Source organism: Engystomops pustulosus, chromosome 8, assembly GCF_040894005.1.
Source record: "Engystomops pustulosus chromosome 8, aEngPut4.maternal, whole genome shotgun sequence".
Taxonomy (NCBI): Eukaryota; Metazoa; Chordata; class Amphibia; order Anura; family Leptodactylidae; genus Engystomops; species Engystomops pustulosus.
The window spans coordinates 83764286-83786610 of record NC_092418.1 but is presented as its reverse complement, the minus strand read 5'-3'; the positions used below and the strand labels follow the sequence as shown (position 1 = coordinate 83786610).

The 22325-nt window shown below is 40.7% G+C and overlaps 1 protein-coding gene across 1 annotated transcript; it reads left to right on the top strand.

Moving 5' to 3' along the window:
- Positions 1 to 17: 17 nt before the first annotated feature.
- On the top strand, positions 18 to 21831 carry DNAJC10 (DnaJ heat shock protein family (Hsp40) member C10). Its single transcript, XM_072121573.1, has 23 exons — positions 18 to 292; positions 2334 to 2627; positions 5718 to 5880; positions 7390 to 7440; positions 7848 to 7930; positions 8033 to 8164; positions 9685 to 9778; positions 10476 to 10553; positions 11284 to 11327; positions 13220 to 13357; positions 13458 to 13547; positions 14440 to 14553; positions 14632 to 14746; positions 15594 to 15721; positions 16126 to 16242; positions 16380 to 16481; positions 16564 to 16719; positions 17460 to 17593; positions 17702 to 17755; positions 18013 to 18160; positions 18936 to 19058; positions 19230 to 19337; positions 21319 to 21831. Exons 2-23 carry the CDS (start codon positions 2433 to 2435, stop codon positions 21328 to 21330), a joined length of 2379 nt encoding a protein of 792 aa, XP_071977674.1. The 5' UTR covers positions 18 to 292; positions 2334 to 2432; the 3' UTR covers positions 21331 to 21831.
- The last annotated feature ends 494 nt before the right edge of the window (positions 21832 to 22325 follow it).

Here is a 22325-nt window from a genome sequence, read left to right as displayed (position 1 = left end):
TCCCAGACGTAGCGTCACGTCACACTCCTAGCCCGGAGGAGACGCTAGTAGCGCCGGGATACAGCGCACTCAGTCTCTGACAAGAAACTGGCGGCGCTAACCTGAATCACACCAATCCCCGCGCGCCAAGACACAAGCCCCGCCCTGTTCCCAGCAACCAGCGCGGCGAAGGCTTCTGGATACGGGTGTGGGCGGGGCCGAGACTGTGCAGCGTCACCGGCCGCAGCGTCATCTGGTGTGTACAGGCGGCTTCCGGCTCATCTCACGCTGCGGTGCCGGCTCAGGACTGCGGGTAAGAGATGCACCACAGTACCGCAATGTGTGTATGAGCACTAGTGGGGGAGCGGCAACATCGTCTGCACTCATAGTAATAATTATCTTACTTATGATGGATCCTCCCTTAAAACAGTATTAACACTTTGTGTAGTGAACTGTTGTTACAAGTTGGCAAAGTTGTCCGTAGATCTGGTTGATGCCCTGAGAGAATTACATTTGAGTTCATAGATAGTGACTTGTATCACTGGATACTGGATCTGGACTTGTATCACTGCGGTCTGTGAGTGTGTCACATACATACATTAGTGCTCTGTGTAATAGTGGTGCTATAAGGAGTTAGGATTGGAGCTGCACTACCTAAACAAGGCGAAGACCCCCATCAGCCGCATTGTACTTGTCTTTATGTGACTGGATTTATCCACATAAGTTGGGAACAAGAAACAATAGAAAGTTACAAGAACTTGATATTAGTTTTTGGGATTATCTTTACGAAATGACATTGTATAATGAAGATTGTGCTGTGAAACTTGCCCCGCTGCCGCTCATGGTACTTACCTCATCGCTCCGGTACTTCTGGTTTCCAGCGTTGCCCCAGGTCAGATGTGTTTGTGGGCATGCCCGGCCCCTTCTAGTAGTGAGAACTAGAGGTGAGTGGACCCAATGGACAGGCTTGGATGCTTGACCCGGATATATTGCAGGATTGGTGGCCAAAAAGCCAATCCAGCAACTAGCCAAGGCTATGATTGGCCAGTTGCCCCCCCCCCCCCCCACCCCTGGCCAATTGCTAAAATTTCTTGGGGCTACATTTATCTGACCCTCACCGATAACTTCCGAAGTTTGTGACCTCTACAAAAGGTCCCAATTCCCCATTATGTAGTCATCTAACCTTCATCACTATTCAAGTAATTTCATTTTTTTCATATCTCTTCTGCTTTAAAACTGTTTTCCTACAAAGCTGTTGGTTGTTCCTACATCCCCCCTTCCCCTCTGTTTGCTGGGTAAACGCTGTTGTGCGCTGATCATATGTGACATTTCCTGTGTATTCAGTAGTAAGTAAATATAAGGCTTGTATACAGCTTACTGGTGCTAAGATTATCTTATATCATATGTTTACTCTGAAGATAACACCTTGTAGTATCTTCTTGTAACCACCTATTAGTCCTCTGTACACAGATAAAATGGAACGTTATGGGAGGAGTCCCCATATATAGAGAGAGAGAGTATGAATGGGAACATGACACTTACTACCAGCTGATCACTGCTTTCCTGCTTCATAACAAGAATATGCCACACATGGTAGTCATTAGTTCCACCAGGCCACATACCGCCACATACCAGTAGAAGCCAAAGTTCACATCATTGATGGAGATTTCTGTATCTCTTCCATTACAGGGATGTTCCAGGTTTTATATAAATGGTTCACCTATCCTTAGGTAGATGTAGCAGTAGTCAGATACTCAGCGCCCGACTGAATGCTACCTCAAAGACACAACATAGGGGCGATTCACTAAGATTGTGCGCCCCAAAATCCTGCATGTGTCGCTTCCCCGCTCACCTTCTTCTTCCTGGTGCATGTAAGTGCATTGTCTTGTAACTCAATTTGAAAGTTATATCCCGCGCTCAGTCCGAATCAGTCGGATCGTCATATGGCACGCTCCCTGATTTCTGTCGCATGAAAGCCGGAGCAGCTGCGCCAAAATCCGAACACATGCAGCACAATCCCAGCGCAAACCCCTGTTAAATACCTGTCAAAGCCACGCAAATCCCGAAAGCAGTGCACAGTTCAACGGAAGTGAGCAGCGTGACCCTTAGTAAATAAGCCCCAAAATCTCACTTGTTACACAAGTTGTACATGGCACAATGATGTTGTACTTTACCATCTACCATTGATTTAGTCCTCCACATGCAATTTAGAGATATAACAACATGTTTTGTAAACCTTGAATCATAATGGAGGACCTGATTTGTATTTTTATTCTATGATCCCCTTCTTCTTTGTACTCCTTCACTGCAAAAAAAAATTGATTATTTTTTTTCATCTGTTATTTTATTTCTAGCCACCCCCCAAAAAAAAAAGACAAGATGAAAAATCACTAAGGAGCTGCATATATATCGATATTCTACCACAGACATTAGTTTCTCTATCTATATGAAGGATGGATCCTGTCACCCCGAGATCTGGTAACCTGAGGAGGACTGTTGTGTGTCTTCTAATCTTCTCTCTGGCCGCGATGGTCTGCACAGATGAGGACTACTATAAATTACTGGGCATTTCCAGGGCCTCCAGTAGTAGAGAAATTAGACAAGCTTTTAAGAAGTTGGCACTGAAATTACATCCTGACAAAAATCAGGTAGGTGAAGGCTTTAGTATTGTTTTAAGTGAAACACGTGTCCTTTGTTTAAAGGACATCTGCCATCAGGTTTACTCATGATTCGTGTCCCAAACTTACATGTTCATCCTTTTGTCTAGGGGATATCCTTGTTTTCTCTATGTCCAGGAACAGACAGATCTTACTAAGTTTTTTTATAAAAATATTAAAAAGAGCCGGAGGTGTTCCGGAGCCTGATAATGTATGCACGCCCCCTCTGTGATCATTGCAGAATGGTCCTGTCTGCCAAACGACAGGTGGGACCAGGCTGCAATGATCACAGTGATCACACAATCACTGGGGTCACATTAGACACTTCCCCAGCAGAAAACCTCTTGGGCTCAAATCAAAGTTGTTTGGTTCCATTGTTTTTATACTTTGCACACCAGTTGGTCTAAAAAATAATAAAGATGTATTAATTTCCTGGTTCCGTCCCACTGGTCCAGTGTGGGGGCCGCCTTTCATCGCAGGGAAGATAGTGTTCACCCACTTTAGCATCCGCCTGCAACGTCTAATGGTTATAACAGGACTTGATTGTTGAAGGGACGTCGCCGACAAATCCTTGTGGTTACATGTGGCATCACTCTGGGGACACAGACCGCAGTAATTATTACTTCTCTATTATTTCTAGGCTGTGTGGAGTTCATAGTAGAAAAACAATAAACCAGGTTCACATTCATTTCTTCATTTTCTGTACTTAGCCAGAATTTAATAAATAACCATTGACCTCACATTTGGTGTTTTGTCCAATGAATTCCACAATTACAGACATGTTTTCTTATGACATGATTTTATTGTATATTGACAAGTTCCTCTTTTGCAATACCACTTTATTATTACATTTTATTAGTAATAATCTCTCTCCCCCAAGTTACTGCAGCCGACCTAAGTCTAAGCCGAATTTTACCACAAAATACCAGGAAAACCTATTAACTCGAGTATAAGCCTAGGGTGGTTAATGCATTGGTCATAGCCTCCACCCAGGATATCTATTCAACCCCCTGCCCACCAGTATATGTCCAGCCAGCCCCTTACCCCCCAGTATATAGCCAGCCAGCCCCTGCCCGAGTATGCCAAGCCTATATAGAAAGTCATTTTACTGAATGCTGCCGCCTTATGGCTGTTGTACATGTCAATTTAGATGTATCTGCATTGTGAAAACAGCAGGTGTACACCATAGAACACCCCATGTTCATCAGATAAAAAAATAAAATTGTAATTTTCCTTCCAAGATTCTTATTCCAGATTCCTCCCTTACATTCAGGCGTCTGGTGATGTCACTTTGCTGGCTCTCTAATTCATGTTACACCCTTCTGCAAATGTTGGTGTTGTGCTAAGGTTAAACTAATGTTCTTATTAGTGGATTCCTTCAGTATCACTCTGGTGATACAAGTTCTAGAAGCACCATATACACACGTACATCACAATCTTTTTCATGTTTTGAAGCCCATTACGGATGTGATGCATGGGATCTAAGTAGCGGTTAGCTGCATTTAGAAATAATAAAAGTAAAACATTGTTTCTAATATTTATCACACAATATTAAAATAATTGAACGTAAAGCATAATTTTTACATGAAGTCCCCCATGAGTGATGTGTATTTGAATGGGACGGTCTGAAAGTTTAGGGGGTAACACAGAATTCCATTATGTAACCACTGTAGTTGATCAATAGTTTAAGGCCCCTTGCACACCACCTTATTGGGGTGCGTGTTCATGGTCACCGTGCAAGGAGTACCCTGTGTGTCACTGAATCATGATTGAGTTGGCAGCAAACCACAAAAATGAGAGCAGGTCCTATTTTTTGCCTCATCTGTGGTCATCGCCTTCCTGTGGAGAAGGAAGGGGAGCGGATCGTGTGCTTTGCCAGGTTCTGGCACAGGTGAAGCATAGGGTCATGTACATGTAGCCTTCAAGTCACTTAATGTACTGTGTACACTGGCACGATCACGGGGCATTTAATGATGCCAGTAATAAAATTGTCATCACTAAGACCAGTGAGCAGAGGGGGGTTTTCCTGATAACCCAGATCTGTGTGGTGACACCCCAAAAGATTACCATGGGTTAAGCCCATTATCCACAATCAAAGTTTCACCCATCTATCTTGCTCCATGTGCTTATGGGACCGGACACTGCTGTAATGAAAGAACATGCTGAGTTTGGTTCAGTGTTTGAGCCTCTGCTGAAAGCTGCCTTGCCCACAGTATTTCACAAAGAACAGAGCTCCATCCTTGTAGATCTCCGCAAAACTACATAGCATCAACACTTTATGGCAAAAAGCACCGCCGAGGGCATCATGTTAGCTGTCCTTTATAGTTGCAGTGGCTTGGATGTGATTTAAACAAATTATTTTTTACAAAAAACACAGATGGCGCTGCAGTTTATTTTTTTGATTTCACAAAATTGAGTGATTGCTGCTGGTTCTCGTGCAATTTTTTTTCTTAAAGAAAACCTACTATTAAAATCCATCACGGTAAACCAGGGACACTTACTCATAGATCTAGGCACGTCACTGTGGTAATCTTGTTATTTTTGTTGTCCATGGCCTCCTTCCTTCTAAAACAGCCAGAAGGCTGTTTTGTAGCTATCCCTGCTGCTGAGATTACTGGAAGTGCAGGGGGAGGAACAGCTTGTGAAGCCGGAGCACAGAGGGCTTCTGTAACACGCCCATAGCCCTTCAGGATTATCAACATAATTATAAGGAAGGAGGCCATGGATAACAAATATAAGAAGATTACCACAGTCACAGTGCCTGAATCTGTGAGTAAGTGTCCCTGGTTTATCATGATGGATTTTTTTTTTTTTTTAATTGTTGTTTTGTTTTTTCCAAGCTCTGGTCCACTGCCAAATTTCAGCTACAATAATTTGCAAACGGGCCTTACCCCTGTGGGGAACATTTTGGTATTACAAATTTGCAATGGGTGATGTAACTGACTTTTTGGTGTCTCAACAAAAGTTTATTGACGCAAGTGAAAAGGAAAAGTAGATGAAAGTACTGAATGTTTACTACACTCCACCTATCTATGTCTTTGTCACTGTTGATCCCATTTGATTGGACCCTTATCTTTCTAGAATGATCCAAGTGCACACGACAAATTTTTGAAAATAAACCGGGCTTATGAAGTCTTAAAAGATGAAGATCTTCGAAAGAAGTATGATAAATACGGGGAGAAGGGTCTAGATGAGAATCAAGGAGGCCATTATGAGAGCTGGAGCTTCTATCGATATGACTTTGGTAGGGTATCTTTCTATTCCTCACTTTGTCTTGCAAATGAATACAAAATTACTTAAACGGGTTGTCCACTTTCAGCAAATAATTGATATTGTTTCTGTAAGAAAAAGTTATACAATTTTCCAATATACTTTCTGTATCAATTCCTCACAGTTTTCTCGATCTCCCCTTGCTGTCCTACTATAGAAAGCTTCTCTATTTACTTCCAGTGGTAAGAATCTGTCCATGGAGATGTGATGGACATTCAGGTGCATAAGCCGTTATTATCACAAAACTCCTATTACTCTCAGTGATAATAACAGCTCATGTACCTGCATGTCCATCACATCTCCATGGACAGATTATATCCACTGGAAGTAAATAGAGAAGCTTTCTATATAAGTACAGCAAGCGGAGATCTAGAAAACAGTGAGGAATTGATACCGAAAGTATTTTGACAAATTAGCTAACTTTTTATTACACAAATAATATCAATTATTTACTGAAAGTGGCCAACCCCTTTAACTTTTAAAAATGTTAACATAAACTAGACCTGCTTAAATGTTTATTCACTTGTTCTCTATTTAATTTGTGGTAATGCTTCTGTATAAAGGATGTAGCTATGTCAGTCACCATGCCTCATATCATCATGTTCCTGGTTAGGTGATCAGCCCCTGGTCAGTCTGGCTTATCATTACTTAATTGTTCATTATTGAGTGACACATGATGGCAGATTTGGAGTAGCATTGAAGAGGAAATGTCAGTGTGATTTGGGATCGGTGGTTTATTGTCCTAAACTGCCCTTTGTCAAGTCCCATTGTGCCCACTATTGAAATAAAATTAAGCTTGCCTAGTGATAGGTCCGATGCGCCTCATCAGACCCATCTCTGGCGCTCCCGCGCCTGCACAGAAATTCAATAATCTGGATCAGTACACCCCGGCTTCTTTGGTCAGGCTCTGTACCCATGCCGCATGCGCAGTGAAGCTGGGGTGTAGTACACCGGACTCGGGGTGTGACTGCGCAGGCGCTGGGAGCTCCGGACCGAGGTAAGTATAAAAGTTTTTTTCTTTGTTTTTAAGAGCGGGCACAGAAGTACATCACTAAAGTGTGAATTGGGACAATAAAAGACCTGTGGTTGGTTTAGTGTCCCAAATCCCCCTGACATGTCCTCTTCTAAACTACAAATCTCACGAAATGTGGAGAAGTTAAATTGGTTATAACTATTATGAAACTGAAAAGCTTGAAGGGTTATTCTCTTAGGAGACCCCTGCGGGATGCCGTCCATCAGTCAGTGCAGAAAGATATTAACAACTAGAGAAAGGCAACTTCTGGCTAGAATATCTGTTACAGGAAACTTACCTGCAGTTGATCAACACCACGACCACCACCATTGTCAGTACCTTATCAGCGATAAGACAGAACCTTTTAGGAGGATTTCCTAACTAAAAGTTAACTATCCAGTCTCCCTGCTGTTCCAGTGCTACCAAATGCTTATTCACATAACTAGTATTTTGTTTTATTCTCGTTTACAGGTATTTATGATGATGACCCTGAAATTTTCACTTTGGATAAAGTAGAATTTGGTAAGTATTTTGTGTATCTTTACGTTATGCTTTGACACCAGTATTAAGCCACCGAAACTCTGCTGAATTATTTCCCATTTCTACTTTATGCTTTATGTATGTGATCATTATACTACTACCATAACATGCCCACCTCTTTTTTTATTGTGGGTACTTTCACAATTGGTATTTAACAACTTTCCATGTCACCTCTGGAGTTGTAGTTTGATCTGTAAAAGGTTCACCATCACTGACCGAGTGGATATGTGTGCACAGTAGGACGAAGCTCTCCCTCCTCATTATCGTAGTCTAATATCAGTTCTGGTGGATCAGCTTTGGTTCTTCCTGGTTTTTAATTCTGTTGGGTTTTTTTTACAGTTCTATTACACATGACTCTAATATTACCCTCCTTTTTATATCTAAACTAGATGGAGCTGTAAATTCTGGAGAAGTCTGGTTCATTAATTTTTATTCTCCTGGATGTTCTCATTGTCATGATCTTGCACCAACGGTAAGTCACATATGGTGTCATTACACTTTACTCTGTTTAGTTTTTGTTCTTGTTCTTCTACTGTCTTTTTGCTTACTTTATTACTATGGCTTTATTTTGCAGTGGAGAGAGTTTGCTAAAGAAATGGATGGACTTATCCGAATTGGAGCGGTCAACTGCAGAGATGAAAGGATGCTGTGCAGGAGCCGCGGAATAAATAGTTATCCAAGTCTCTATATCTTTAAAGCTGGAATGGTAAGTCAGAAAAATCATGTGAATTAAAAGTTTTACATTTCTTCCAACATTTTCCTCAAACTTAAGCCATCATGCACACAAACTGTAGCCCAGGGCGAGCACACAGCTGGTTGCAGGAGATGGTAGGGCTGAACGCTCCTCACCCCTCCCCTCTCCATTGAATGCCACCCGGCTCTGTCACGAAGCATTGAGACAACACATGCTCACTGGGTCCCATAGACATCTATGGAGGGCCGTGATCCGGCTTCAAAATGTCTTTACAAAATTGGGCATTAACCCCTTAATGGTGAGGCCTGAAATGGCGAATTTTCGTACATAGGTTAAAGTGGCATAACTTCTTTTTTTGTGTGGTACCTTAATTTTTTTTCAGGATACCTTGTTAAAAAATAACAAATGTTATAGGACATTTTTTTTGTTTATAGTTTATATTTTGGGGGTTTTTAGTTTAAAAAGTGAAAAAAAGGCTTTTTCAATGTATAGTATTTTTAAATGACCAAATAAATTAATTCCCAAGTCTGTAATGGTCATTTTGATATACAATATGTATAGTCTCAGGCAAATGGGTTAAAATGGCGATGTATGGTGTTTTTTTTTTTTTATATTTACTTTTATATGTACCCCCTAAGGTCATAAAAGAGCCCAACTTACAGGTGGAAACTACCCCCTGTGGGGGCAGGTCTGAGTTGGACTGGGACACACCAGCTATAATTAATCATTTCAGACCCGGCAATCACGGCTTCTCTGCTCACTGCATAGAGCTACTTCAGCACCGTGCAGTGAGGAGAGGAGAAGGCAGAACTGCTTCTAGGGTCTTTGCAGGGTCTCGTGCTGTCTCTGATAAACAGAGACCTAGTCCCGCTCCCGGGATCAGTGAAGGAGAAAGACATTGCTGCAGATTTGAGCCTTGACATCTAAAGTCAGTGGGCAGACGGCATTGAGTTAAATGGGAACTCTACCCTAAATCAAAGGTCTCCATTTGCACCTTGTATTTGTGACCTGGTCTTCCAATTTCAGTCTCTATTTCCTATGCAGTGACCGCAACAGGGAGCATCTGACTTCAGTTATTAGATGGTTTCTCCCTTTGTTGCACATTGTCACAGTTACTGGAAATGATTAAACAATCTTCTGACACAGTTATAAAAAAACTCTTGATGGTAGGTCACTCTCCCTGACTATAATTGTATGGTTGCTCATCTAAATTAGTAGGGAAGAATAATCACACTGTCCTCCCAGCAGGCAGAGATGGTGCTTTCGTAAGCTGCCCATGTAATATTGTTCTAGCACCAGGTTTCCTAGGTCTGGTCCATCCTCTGTTTACTGATAGTAAACATTGACAATTTCTCTGCATTCAGGCCACATATTTTCTCAGGAAAAACGTGGACCACCTCTATTGTTTAGTTTACTTCTAACCTGGGAGTTTGCAGATCCCCTGTAATGTAACATATCTTCCACCCTGAATGACTGAGCCCGACTTTTCATTGTTGCTTCAGCGTTTTAAACTTTCTCATGTAACTTTGCAGAATCCAGTCAAGTACTTTGGAGATCGATCACATGAGAATTTGGTACATTTCGCCATGAAGTATGTTTCAAGTGCTGTAACAGAGTTATGGGCAGGTATGGGTGTGATGTCAGTTTGCATGATTTTATTTATTTTTGTAACCCAAAGCCAAAACTTCTTAATTTTCTTTTACAAACCCGTATGAGGACACATTTGATATTCTGTAACCTGTACATGTCAGTAAGGGGTTTATGGAGCCACTTTGGGAAAACTTCTAGCATAATTTGCTCCAAAAACACCCAGCGACACATTTCTGTTTGACAATTTTTTTTTGCTTGTCCACCAAAGGGCCGTGGCATTTGTGGAAGGGGGTGTGGTCTAACCCTAATAGTCTAACTGCACCAGAATCCATTACCACAATGATGAATCTGGCGCAGCACAACACCAGCACTGTCTGAACCAGCAACATGTTGTTAAATGGCCCCCATACTCTTTAAGGTGCTTTTGCAAAAAAAAAAAAAAAACCCTGCAGTGGTTGCCTTTGATGGGAAGTTAAAGAAAATGTAATACCTAAACCTCCTGTGAGCATCGCTGGATCCCTCGCTGGTCGCCCTCTATATTTCCTTGGACTTCCACTAAAGCGTGGCAGTCAGTTACAACTTGACGGATCGCCTGTCTCCATATTACATCATCTTTATCCTATACTAATACAATACATCCAAATGTGGTAATACATGATCCAAAGTAATTTTTTTCTGTAAATATGCAAATGCTGCAAAGATTTGTAACATATTTTTTTTTCTTTTTTTTAAGGTAATTTCAGAAGTTCTCTAGAAAATTCCTTTGCATCCGGAGTTGGCTGGCTGATCACATTCTGCGCTGACACTGGAGGTAACATGATCACGTCATACAAAATTGCGTTTCCAGTGTGACTTGTTAGATAAAATGAACTCGGTCACATCGGTGTCTTCTTTTTTTTTGGCAAAGGAATGGGCATAAAAACCATCTGTTAGGGCTCATTCCAGCCAACTGTGATCCAGATCATGGCCACAATAGAATTGTATGGCTGCCGGTCATGGCGTGGTAAGCACACGGTATCTCACTGGACCATAACCAAGTCGGGCATCCGCCTTCCTGTGGAGGGAGGAGGGGTAAAGAGCACTTTTCCCTCCATCCAGGTTGTGTGCTTACCTGGGGACCCTAAACCAAATTTATTGGTGTGTTTTTTTTGTTTAATTCGGAATATATGCTGCAAGATTTTTGAGAAAGGGGGTGCTGTATTGCGGACTGTTACGGCAGAGACCTGCCCTGATCGCATGCCCACCTATAAATAACGGAGTGCAATCCCTTTGGAAAGCAATATGTATAGCTATGTATGCTGGTCAACGAATCTTCCCCTATTAAATTTTGTAATCATTTCCCCATCGTCAGTCACTAACAATAAATAAAGCACATGCCTGGTTTGGCAATGTCGTCTATAATATAACAGCACTGCACCCGGATGCTGGAAAAGATCTTAAAAATCATTATAGCAATTCATTCCGATTCAAAGTTTCATTAAAAGTTTTTAGTGATGCATTTAGGCATCTTTATTCTGAACAAGTTTGTTTCTTTATTTCAGACTGCCTGTCCGCTCAGACACGGTTAAAGCTTGCAGCCATGCTTGTAAGTAAATACATGTATATTAAAGTCAATCATAGGATAAGATTTTAGAATAAGTCATGGAGTGTAAGCTCTTGTGATCAGAGGCCTCATTCCCAGTGTTTCAGCTGACAATGTTATCACTTTGTAAAGCCATATTATGTTTGAATGTGTCCCCCATGTAATATGTAAGCCAATATAGAATATGATGGCACTGTATACACAAAGATTTACCATCATTTTTCAGACTGGAAGACACACTTTTAGAAAGGAAAAGTTTTGCTTAAAAGTGCCTGCATCTTATAGTCCGAATGGTCAGAAGGGGATGGCAGTTCTGGATCCTGCTGTCCTGGAGATCAGATGAAGTGCTGGCAAAGCATTTCACCTGTTCTCTGAGAGACAAGGGCCTGACATCAACAGTTCTCTGCAATCATTACAAGTGGGACCGGGAGGTACTTCAGCAGTGATAAATTAACCCCTTCCTGCCGCGGCCCTTTTTCGATTTTGCGTTTTCATTTTTCACTCCCCACATTCAAAAATCTGTAACTTTTTTATTTTTCCATGTACAGAGCTGTGTGATGGCTTATTTTCTGCGTAACAAATTACATTTCAAAATGGTGGTATTTAATATTCCATGCCGTGTACCGGGAAAAAAATTCCAAATGCAGGGAAATTGGTTAAAAAAAACGCATTTGTGCCGTATTCTTTTGGGCTTGGATTTTACGGATTTCACTGTGCACCCCAAATGACATGTCTACTTTATTCTTTGGGTCGGTACGATTACGGGGATACCAAATTTGTATAGGTTTTATGTTTTCATACATTTAAAAAAATTAAAACCTCCTGTACAAAATTTTTTTGGGGGATTTTGCCATCTTCTGGGGCTAATAACTTTTTCATACTTTGGTGTATGGAGCTGTGGGTGGTGTCGTTTTTTGCAGATTTTGATGACTTTTACAATGTTATCATTTTTAGGACTGTATGACCTTTTGATCACTTTTTATAGAATTAAAAAAAAAATTTTTAAATGGCAAAAAAGTGCCATTTTCGACTTTGGGCGCGATTTTCCGTTACGCAGTGAAAAACCGTTATCATATTTTGATGGGGCATTTTCGAACGCGTCGATATCTAATGTGTTTATGATTTTTACTGTTTATTTATATCAATTCTAGGGAAAGGGGGTGATTTTGAATTTTTTGTTTTTTTTTATTTTATTTTAACTTTTTTTTTTATTTTTACTATTTTTCAGACTCCCTAGGGTACTTTAACCCTAGGGTGTCTGTACGATCCTCTCATATACTGCCATACTACAGTATGGCAGTATATGGGGATTTTACTACTCATACATTACCAGCACATGGTAATGAATGGGTTAACCCGAAGTAGCTTCGGTTCTTCGTGAGACCCGAAGCTACCATGGCGACGTATCGCCGCTCCGCGATGACGTCACGGGGAGCGACGATCCACGGAAAGATGGCGGCACCGAACGCGGGTGTTACCGGTAAGCCTTTGCTGCAATATGCACGTGAGCCCTCTCCATGTACCGGGACCCGACATGTGACGTACTATTACGTCACATGTCGGTAAGGGGTTAAAAGTTGGCAGAGCTGAAAGGTGCTCAGGTGACTTAAGCCTGAGCGCCTCTCGCTAATTTGCATATTTTTAACCATCTATTTCTTCAAAATGTGTCCGATCAAGATAATAAGTCACATACAAAGGAGGAAGAAATGAGTAGGTCAGTAATAGGAGTCTACCATCAGATGGTAGATGTCCTTTACTAAAATCCATAATGAGGTGAAAAACTTTAAAGATTGAAAAGAAAAAGTTTCTTTATGACACAAAAAATAAAAACTGATTTTTTAATTTTTTTTTTACATATAAAACACCATTTTATGTATCTTTTGTGTGTGGATTAGGATGGATTAGTGAGTGTGGGATGGATGGACTGTACCACTCAGGGGGACCTCTGTGACAACCTGGAAATCGGCAGCAGCACCACCGCTTACTTCCCACCTGGAGCCAATCTAGCTAACAAAGAGAAAAGTGATATGCTGGTAATGAGGATTCCATTTCTATGGGGTTTTTTTTATTTATTTTTTAGGAATTGTAGGTATATTTGTGTCTTAATATTGTGTCTATTCTTGACTTGTTCAGTTCTTTAATTCATTGGACTCCAAAGAAATCTACAAAGAAGTGATGGAACATCTTCCAGATTTAGAAATGCTTTCTCCCGATTCCTTAAAGGTAAGTAGAGCGGCATAGTAATAGAGGCAACTAATGGGGCTCGATAAGACTAGTTAAGTGTTTACTCTAAGGGAGGCTCAACATGAATGTGTTCTGCCTGTGGAAACTGACCCATGTGCTGGTCAGATCCCACAGTGCACTGGATGGGATTCCTTGCATCATCAAGATATTTTACACTGACAACTGTTGCAGTGCCAGCGCTGCATTTCAGCCACTAGACAGTGAGTCCTTGCATCATATTTCTGTCTATGCAAGGGCTCCCATCCAGCGCACTTTGTTCGGCTCATAGGATCTGACCGGCACGCAATTCCGTTTCCACAGGCACACACATTTGTGTGTATCTGGCCTAACAGTGACCCTGGTTTAATACTCTGCATTGTCTACAGCGCCGCTTCAGGGTGAATTCTCGCTGCAACCCAAACTTTTACTCCCATGGGGTCATGCTAAGCTGACACAGCTGGCATGAACTCTGATCTGGATGAAAGGCTGCCCCTACTACTCACCATGATCTGCCCAACTTGTAAACTGCATAAGACTCAGCAGTCGGCACCTTAACTTTCCTCTGTACCATCCCAAATTGTACAAAACGTCTTACCCCCTTAAGCTCCCGCTGCACAGAGGCAGAAACCCTGGAGTATGCTGTACTGTATGCCTTTTTTTGTTACCTCATTTACTGTATAGCATACATCTTTGGTTATTTTTTTTTAATCACTGTTTGTTAAACAAATGTTGATACTAGATAAAAGATACTAGATTAACTTTTTAACATCAAGGCAGTTTTTTTTTTTCTAAAATTTCAGTTTTAGGCAAATTTTCCATGCCCCACTGGGAGCACTATTGTCTGATACAATTGTATGATGCAAGGTCTGACAGGGATGTTCTTCTTATTAAGGATAGGTTAACATATCATCGGTGGCTTCTATTCTTCACTTTTGGACATGATCGAGAATTTCATCTCTCAGAATTCAAGAAGCTGAATGTTTTACTGCGCGGTGATCATATTCAGGTAAATAAGTTGGTGGATTTACACACCTTTACAACTAGAAATGTATTTTGTATTAACACATTTTTTGTTTCTTGTAAGGTCGGACGTTTTGACTGCCAGTCCTATCCCTCAACCTGCAGTTCCCTATACATTCACAAGCCTTGTGTGGCAGCATTTAAGGGGAAAGGCGTTAATGACTTTGAAATCCATCATGGTAAGAATAACTAGGAAACTGGTCACATTTAAGGTGACCACACATTTAATTGATACATGAGGCTGGGTAGTGAGTGCACCTAAGAAGTCCTCACTTACCCTGGGTCCTCTCCTGGAACTCTGCTCCCGGGTCGTCGTCTGCTCCTGGCGCAGATCTGCTCTGGGTTCTGATGCCACACAATGCATACAACCAGCACAGGATACAGAACAGAGCTGCAGATGGAGGAGAGAAGATGCTGCAGTGTGGTGTAGGGGCAGAAGAGGAGCCATTGAAGGAGAGTTAGGATTTTTTTTCTGTCTACTCTGGGGTCTCCGCTATTATTATTATGCTCTATGGTGCTGGTTCCTAGTGCGGCCCCTTAAAGTTGAGTAGTATGACAATGTGGCCCTTGGACCAATAAAGGTTGTTCAACCTTTGGGCTAAATCTTGAATAGGATAGACATTGAAAGGGCATTTTACAATTTCCCAAATTCTTATGAAAAAAAACATTATAAAAATAATAAACAAAAAAATATATATTGTTGATTACCATTCCTGAAAATGCATGAACTAATTGTGTAATGGGGGAAAAAGTCTAGATTGAATTAAAAAAAAAAACAAACCTTTAAATATCCCTGAAAACAGAAGTGCAAAAAATGTTGGGGGCAGATTATGGTTGGACAACAAAATGTTGATGGAAAAAGTTAAGGTAGAAGGTAAAAACAAAGCCTGAAAATGAAGATTGGCATTGGATTGGTTGATCTTTTTAGGTTTATATCTGCAGTTTGTACCTTTAGTTTGCTTTAGAAGACATTTCCAGATTGTTTTGTTGTTTACAAGAGTTTTCCTGTTTTTCTTCTGTTTAAAGGGAAAACCAGTGTTTATGAGTTGGTGACCTTTGCTAAAGAAAGTGTAACTTCTCACGTCATTACACTGGGACCTACGAATTTCCCGGGAAATGAAGGAGAACCATGGCTGGTGGACTTTTTTGCTCCTGTGAGTACTTTTTTTTTTTTTTTATCCATTTTTTTCTATGGGGAAACTATTTCACATAAGATTGGTCTACTTTTACTAAGAAGGGTTACTCATTGGTTGCCATTTCCTAAAACCCACATGTTGGGAAAATGTATGTGCCCTATCTAAACTAGCAGTGACATAGTCTAACCTAGCAGTGCACTCTAAAGTAGGAAAATCTGGAGAAGCCTCCACCATCTTCTGGCAGGAACTTTTGTAACTTCCTTCCCTGCCAAAAGGGCCTTGCAGGGCACAAAATGCCTTAAATTAGCTGAAATACTGATTTTAATGTGCTTTGTCCGCCAGAAATCTGTTGGACAAGGCTTATTAAATCCCCCCCTATGCGAAATGGCATTTTATTAATTTATTATTTCTTTTATCTTAAGTGGTGCCCTCCATGTAGAGCCTTACTGCCAGAATTAAGGAAAGCATCAAAGCGAGTATTCGGACATGTAAGATTCGGCACTCTGGACTGTACCATTCATGAAGGCCTCTGCAATATGGTAAGGCAATTACTGAATATATAACATTTTGGATCACTGACTTTTTATAGAAGTGTAAAATATATATATATATATATATATATATATATATATATATATATATATATATATTATCTCATATCTTTCTTCCCTTGCAGCATAATATAAGAGCCTACCCTACAACCGTGGTATTCAATCAGTCTAATACTCATGAGTATGAGGGACATCACAGCGCAGAACAAATCCTGGAGTTTATTGAGGTATCCTATAGATTTTCTAGTCGTGACATTAAACATTTTGCCCGGATTCTTTTCAATTAAATGAGTTTCTTTTGACTTTTAGGATCTCCGTCATCCTTCTGTTGTCACTCTCACGCCCACAACTTTTAACGAACTGGTAAAGGGACGGAGTCGGGATGAAATCTGGATGGTGGATTATTATGCCCCATGGTGTGGACCTTGTCAAGCCCTGATGCCTGAGTGGAAACGCATGGCTCGGGTACGCAGTTATAGTCAGAATAATGCTAGTTTAATGGATGTATTCTCTAGTTGTGTTAAAGCGGTGTTTCCATGTAAACCGCATCTGGATGGCATTTAAAACACCCATTTAACATAAGTAGTGCAGACTTTCTTTAAATACACAGCCCCATATCCCATACACCAGGTATTGTGGAAACTGCTGAATGCAATGATACCATCATCCTGGACATCTTAAGTAAACAACCAGAACTTCCACCCGCCTCTACCTGCTTTAATCTTGGTTCAGGAGTGAGTTTTAGCTCAGTCGTAAGAAGGAAGTTTTCCTGCTCAGTGTAACAGCCTGTGAATCTACAGCACGGAGGGGGTGTAAGTTGTAGTTAGAATGCAGGAGGCCATGGATAATAAATATAAGAAGATAACCATAGTCACAGTGCCTGGATGTATGAGAATGTGTCCCTGGTCTGTCAAGCTTGGTTTTTCTAGTAGGTTTCCTTTAAGTCATTCACATTATTCCCTGCCACAGCCCGTTTTTATCCCTGTATTAATCATATATGTCCAAGATGGCGGGATTAGTGGTCCACAGCCGGGGTGAGGACATTCTAGCGGCGTTCATATTGTGCTTTGGTTTGTAATCCGAGGCACCAGAACTGATAGACCTCTGTTGTTTTTGGTAACGGATACAGCTTAATTGGGAATTTCAGTCTTTTGGCACATTAGCAAATTAATATAATACAATAATCAGAATTTCGTTTATTTCAGCATTTAAGTGGATTGATCAGTGTTGGAAGTGTCGACTGTCAAAAATACAGTTCACTTTGTAGTAAGGAATACGTCAATGCCTATCCGGAAATCCGACTTTACCCAGCAAACCGAGACAATCCTCATTATTACCAGTGAGTATGATGAGAGCTGTATGTGATGAGATGCTCTGTTCTGTATATGATGAGATGCTCTGCAGCGCGTTCTGTATAACCCCAATCTTTACACCTTCCTCTTTTTAGTGGGTATAACGGCTGGCAGAGAGATTCCTATTCCCTTAAGAGTTGGGCGTTATCGTGAGTATTCATTCATGTACATGTATTTGCAGTGCTAAAACATCTGGGCAGTCAATACCTTAAAAAAAAAAATCCCAAATTTTTGTCTGCCTCCAATTTTTGGTTTGTTTCAGGGTGTTGCTTGCATCCCCTTGTGACGTGCACTCTTTATCATATTTTTATGTGCTTTTTTTGATGCTGAAATCAATTTATAAGCAATGGATTTTTATTAACATATTTCATAAAATTTTCATGTTGTCTTCTCTCCATCTAAACAGGTACTTGCCGAAAATGGCTATTGACCTCACACCTGACAGTTTTAATGAGAATGTTTTAAAGGGAAAAGATCACTGGCTTTTGGATTTTTACGCTCCATGGTGCGGTCCATGTAGGAGTTTTGCTCCTGAATTTGAGTATGTGGCCAGGGTACGTAGTCACCCACTTTAGGGTTGTCATTCATCGATGCACTTTTATGTTGTCCCAAGGTGTCCCAAAAGAAAACCTTACTTACCTGCTTTAGTAAATGCTTGTATTTAATCCTGCACTGGTGATAGTGGAGCATATGTTCTTATTACTGCCCTGTGCTTGTTCCTCTGTTATTCTTCCTGAATATTTATAAAAAATGGAGACTGTGTAGGAATATCAGGGGGTTTCCAGCCACATTCATCATCATCTTGATCAGGGATAACGTGCTGATCAGTGGTGGGACCCCCACATATCACGTGTTCAGCACCATCAACATGTCAGATATCTGTGCATCACATGGGTCGTTCTCGGTTGTATTTGCAACTTTGTGTTGATGACTTTTGAGCCACAAGAGGAATTCTAAATCTGATTGTAACTATAGATTTCTGGGGTGATTCTGGTCTTCTATGATTTCTTTCATATTGGTAAAAAGTTGCCCTTGATCTAATATGGCGGCTTTCAAAGTGGCAGCCATGTTCCCAGATAAAGCCTTAAAGATAGGCCCCCTCACCCATTTCTTGCTGGGCTATTTAGTTATGACTTTTCCCTTTTCATTTTTGAAATAATGATGTTTCCTGGGACTCGCCCTGTATATAGCTACAGTAGATGTAGATTATTTATTGCTTGTATGAAGCCTGTCTTGTTTGCCGGTTTCAGGTTTTGTCTTGAAGTGTACAAATCAAACTGCTCCATCTCTTTTTTAATGTGTGTGTGTGTTTCTATAATTTCCTTCTAGCTTCTTAAAGGAAAAGTAAAAGCTGGAAAGGTAGACTGCCAAGCCTATGGACAAATTTGTGAGTCAGCAGGCATCAGAGCATACCCGACCGTGAAATTTTACCCTTACTTGGGATCTAAAAAGGTAGTAGTTTGCTTTTATCCCCTAATACCTTGTACTTTAACATCTGTAGCAATGTCTTGGTCACTCTCCCTGTAATTTTTCCAAATTTAATCTATATATTATATTATTTTGACATATATAAAATACCTGTGATAGAAAATCTATTGATGTGGAAGTTTATCTCTTACACAGAAAAATGTGGGTGGAGAACACGTGGATACAAGAGATGCCAAAGAAATAGTGAAAGTAGTAACAGCAAGGATAGGATATATAAAGATGCAACATAGGACATCACAGAAGGTAAATGGTTAATTATTGTGAATTCTCCTTCTCCGTTCTAACCCTGACTTAGGGCCATTCCACACTTGCGAGTGTGATGCGATGAACTTGCATCACACTCGCAACGCATGCTGCTCGGAACGCACTGCCCGAACGCTGCACACCGGGAGTGTACTCAGCATGTCAGTTCAGTCCCAGTGTGCAGCATTCAGGCCGTGCGTTCCAAGCAGCATGCGAGTTCATCGCATCACACTCGCAAGTGTGGAACGGCCCTTAGGGTAGCTGCATATGTCCAGGATCCACAACAAATGTGCTACCGCAGAAAAACCCAGGTTAAAATCTACAATGTTTCCGCACGTATTACATGTAGATTCAATTCAGTTTAAAGGGGTATTCCCATGAAGACAGAATTCTTAGATATACTTAGAATAACAAAATAGCAAAATCTTTAATTCAATGTTGATTTCACAGATATAATTTCAACCTGATTTTAGTAGCCCTGGTGTATACGACAATAAAATTCTGACTGGTCTGGCAGATTCCTCTCATGAATAGCTTCCCTGTAATGCAGCATGCAGACGAGACCAGCTCAACAAACTACAGACGCAGGCACTTCCTGTAGAAGCAGCCTGCAAAAACCTGCTCTACATACTAAAGATAAGGTCTTGATACAAGGGGAGAGGGAGACATAGCAGAGCTCGAGTGTGTGATTATGTTTTATATCCATTTCATAGATAATCTAATCCTGTACCCTGACAATCTAAGCACATTGTCAGCTCACAGCAACTCATAACACAAAGGAAGTGTCCGCTCTGCAAGTGCCTCCCCTCACTGCTGAGTCTTACACTGACCGTCACGGACGGAAACAAAGCCAACAATAAAACTAAAAAAGTAAAATTGTTTGGGGTTAAAAATGATCTTAATTGTGTAAACGTGAAATAAAATTTGAAAACTTTCTTTCATGGGCAAACCCCTTTAACTGGATTCTGTGCAGTATTATCCACAGCTATCTGTATGGACATGTAACGAGATAAATTTAGAACATTTAATAGTATGTAATGGCACATTATGTACATTTGTGGTCCGTCGTCTGGATGAGCACTGGATAATTATAGTTGAGACTTGTAACTGTGTAACTACTGATCACTTTCTGTAAATCTCTGCATATTAAATAAAATGTTTCCGAGATCTTTCAAGCATCTCTGTCTATTAGTGATGCCTGTACAGTAATCATTGGATTTAAAGGGTTGTCCAGCCACAAGTTTCCCCCCCCCCATCTACAAGACGAGGGATAACTCCCTAATCGGTGGCAGGACGCTCACAAATCACAAGAACAGGGGTCCATTGTACCCCAAATGAATGGAGTGGCAGGTCAAGCCTACTTGCTGTCGGTCACACAGATGGAAGTAGACAAGTACTCCACATAACTATCTGTCAGCGCAATAGGGATGAATAGAGCAGCCGGAGAATGTGTGATGAATATTAATAATAATTCCTTTATATAGCGCACACAGATTACGCAGCGATGTACAGAGCTTGCCGAATGGGTCCCTTCCCAAAGGGGGCTCACAATCTAATCAACCTACCAGTAATTTTTGGAGTGTGGGAGGAAACCCGCATAGCGCTGGGGCTACCCCTAACCACTGCACATAAACTATTGCATGCAATTTTGGGTATCACTGTAATGGAAGGACATTGTGGCAATCAAGCAGATTCAAATATAAGCGATCAGAATTCAGGGATAGTCTGATTACTTTTTTAGGGGCACAGTGTGGGGCATTTTTTTTTTTTTTTTAGGCTGTATCTTGACATGGTTAATTTTAGGGTTTCATATTGTGAATACTGTGAATCCCACGGTTAACCAGGCAGGGTACCCAGCATTGACCTATTTGGTTATATCCATTTGCCAATCTATTTTTAATGTGTGTAAAGTGTAATGTGCCTAAACCATTTTGAAGCTAAATAATTATTATTCTCTATCTCATTTATATGTGTGTTTCAGGATGAATTGTGATGGCAGGAGCTTGTGATTGAGGACCACTAGTGTCACCGCCAGGAGGTACTGATTTGGGCTACTTGTATGATGTAAAACATCGATCTACATTATGAAGGACTATGTGTGATAAGTACAAGAAGATGACATCTGCTCAGAAGACACTGTTGCCTTTTCATTCGCTATTACCTTGGAGGTGGATATTTCCTGTTGCTGCTCTTTATTACACAACTTAAACCGGTTTAGATGTCTTTAAAGTGCCCTAAAAATGGTAAATCTGTGAAAGAATCTTGACATATTTTAAAGGGGTATGCTTGTCATAGACACTTATGGCATATCCAGAGGATTTGCCGTAATAGATGTGGGAGAATGGGAATCCCGAACCCACCTGCATCCATGCAAACAATGAATGGGGGTCAAGCATGTACGAGAGATACCTGTGGATATCCCATAAATGGCTGCTTATGCTCCATTCATTTTACTGTAAGTGACAGAAGTCAAGCCAAAGTTGGATCTATAAAACCGTTTTTAGAAAAAAAATTAAATTTTGCCTTAATGGAATGTAAAGCAGTTTCTGATACTATAAAAGCCAATTTCTGTAGACACAGCAAGTAGTAAAATGTGACATTACTGAATTGTAGGCCTGTTTTTATCACAAGATGTACCATAAATGTGTGATTGACCGCTGAGATTCTCACCTATTCTTAGGATAGGTCATTAATAACAGATTTGTGGGGGTCCACCTCGCCTTCTCCCACCAGCAGTCATGAGACCACTCATCAGATAGCTATCCCATAGCTAGAATTTATTGATCAGTGTCTGATTGGTGGGGGTCCGTCATCATCTGACACTGTCTATCAGCTGATGGTCCTGTTGTGGGTATTGATAACCTATTTTGAGGATTAAATATAAAAAAAAAATCTTTATTAAAAAACATTAGCTGAACTGTATCTATAATTTAATATTAAAGTGGTTTTATAGGAATCTAGAAAACCTCAGAGGCAGGGTGGGGGGCG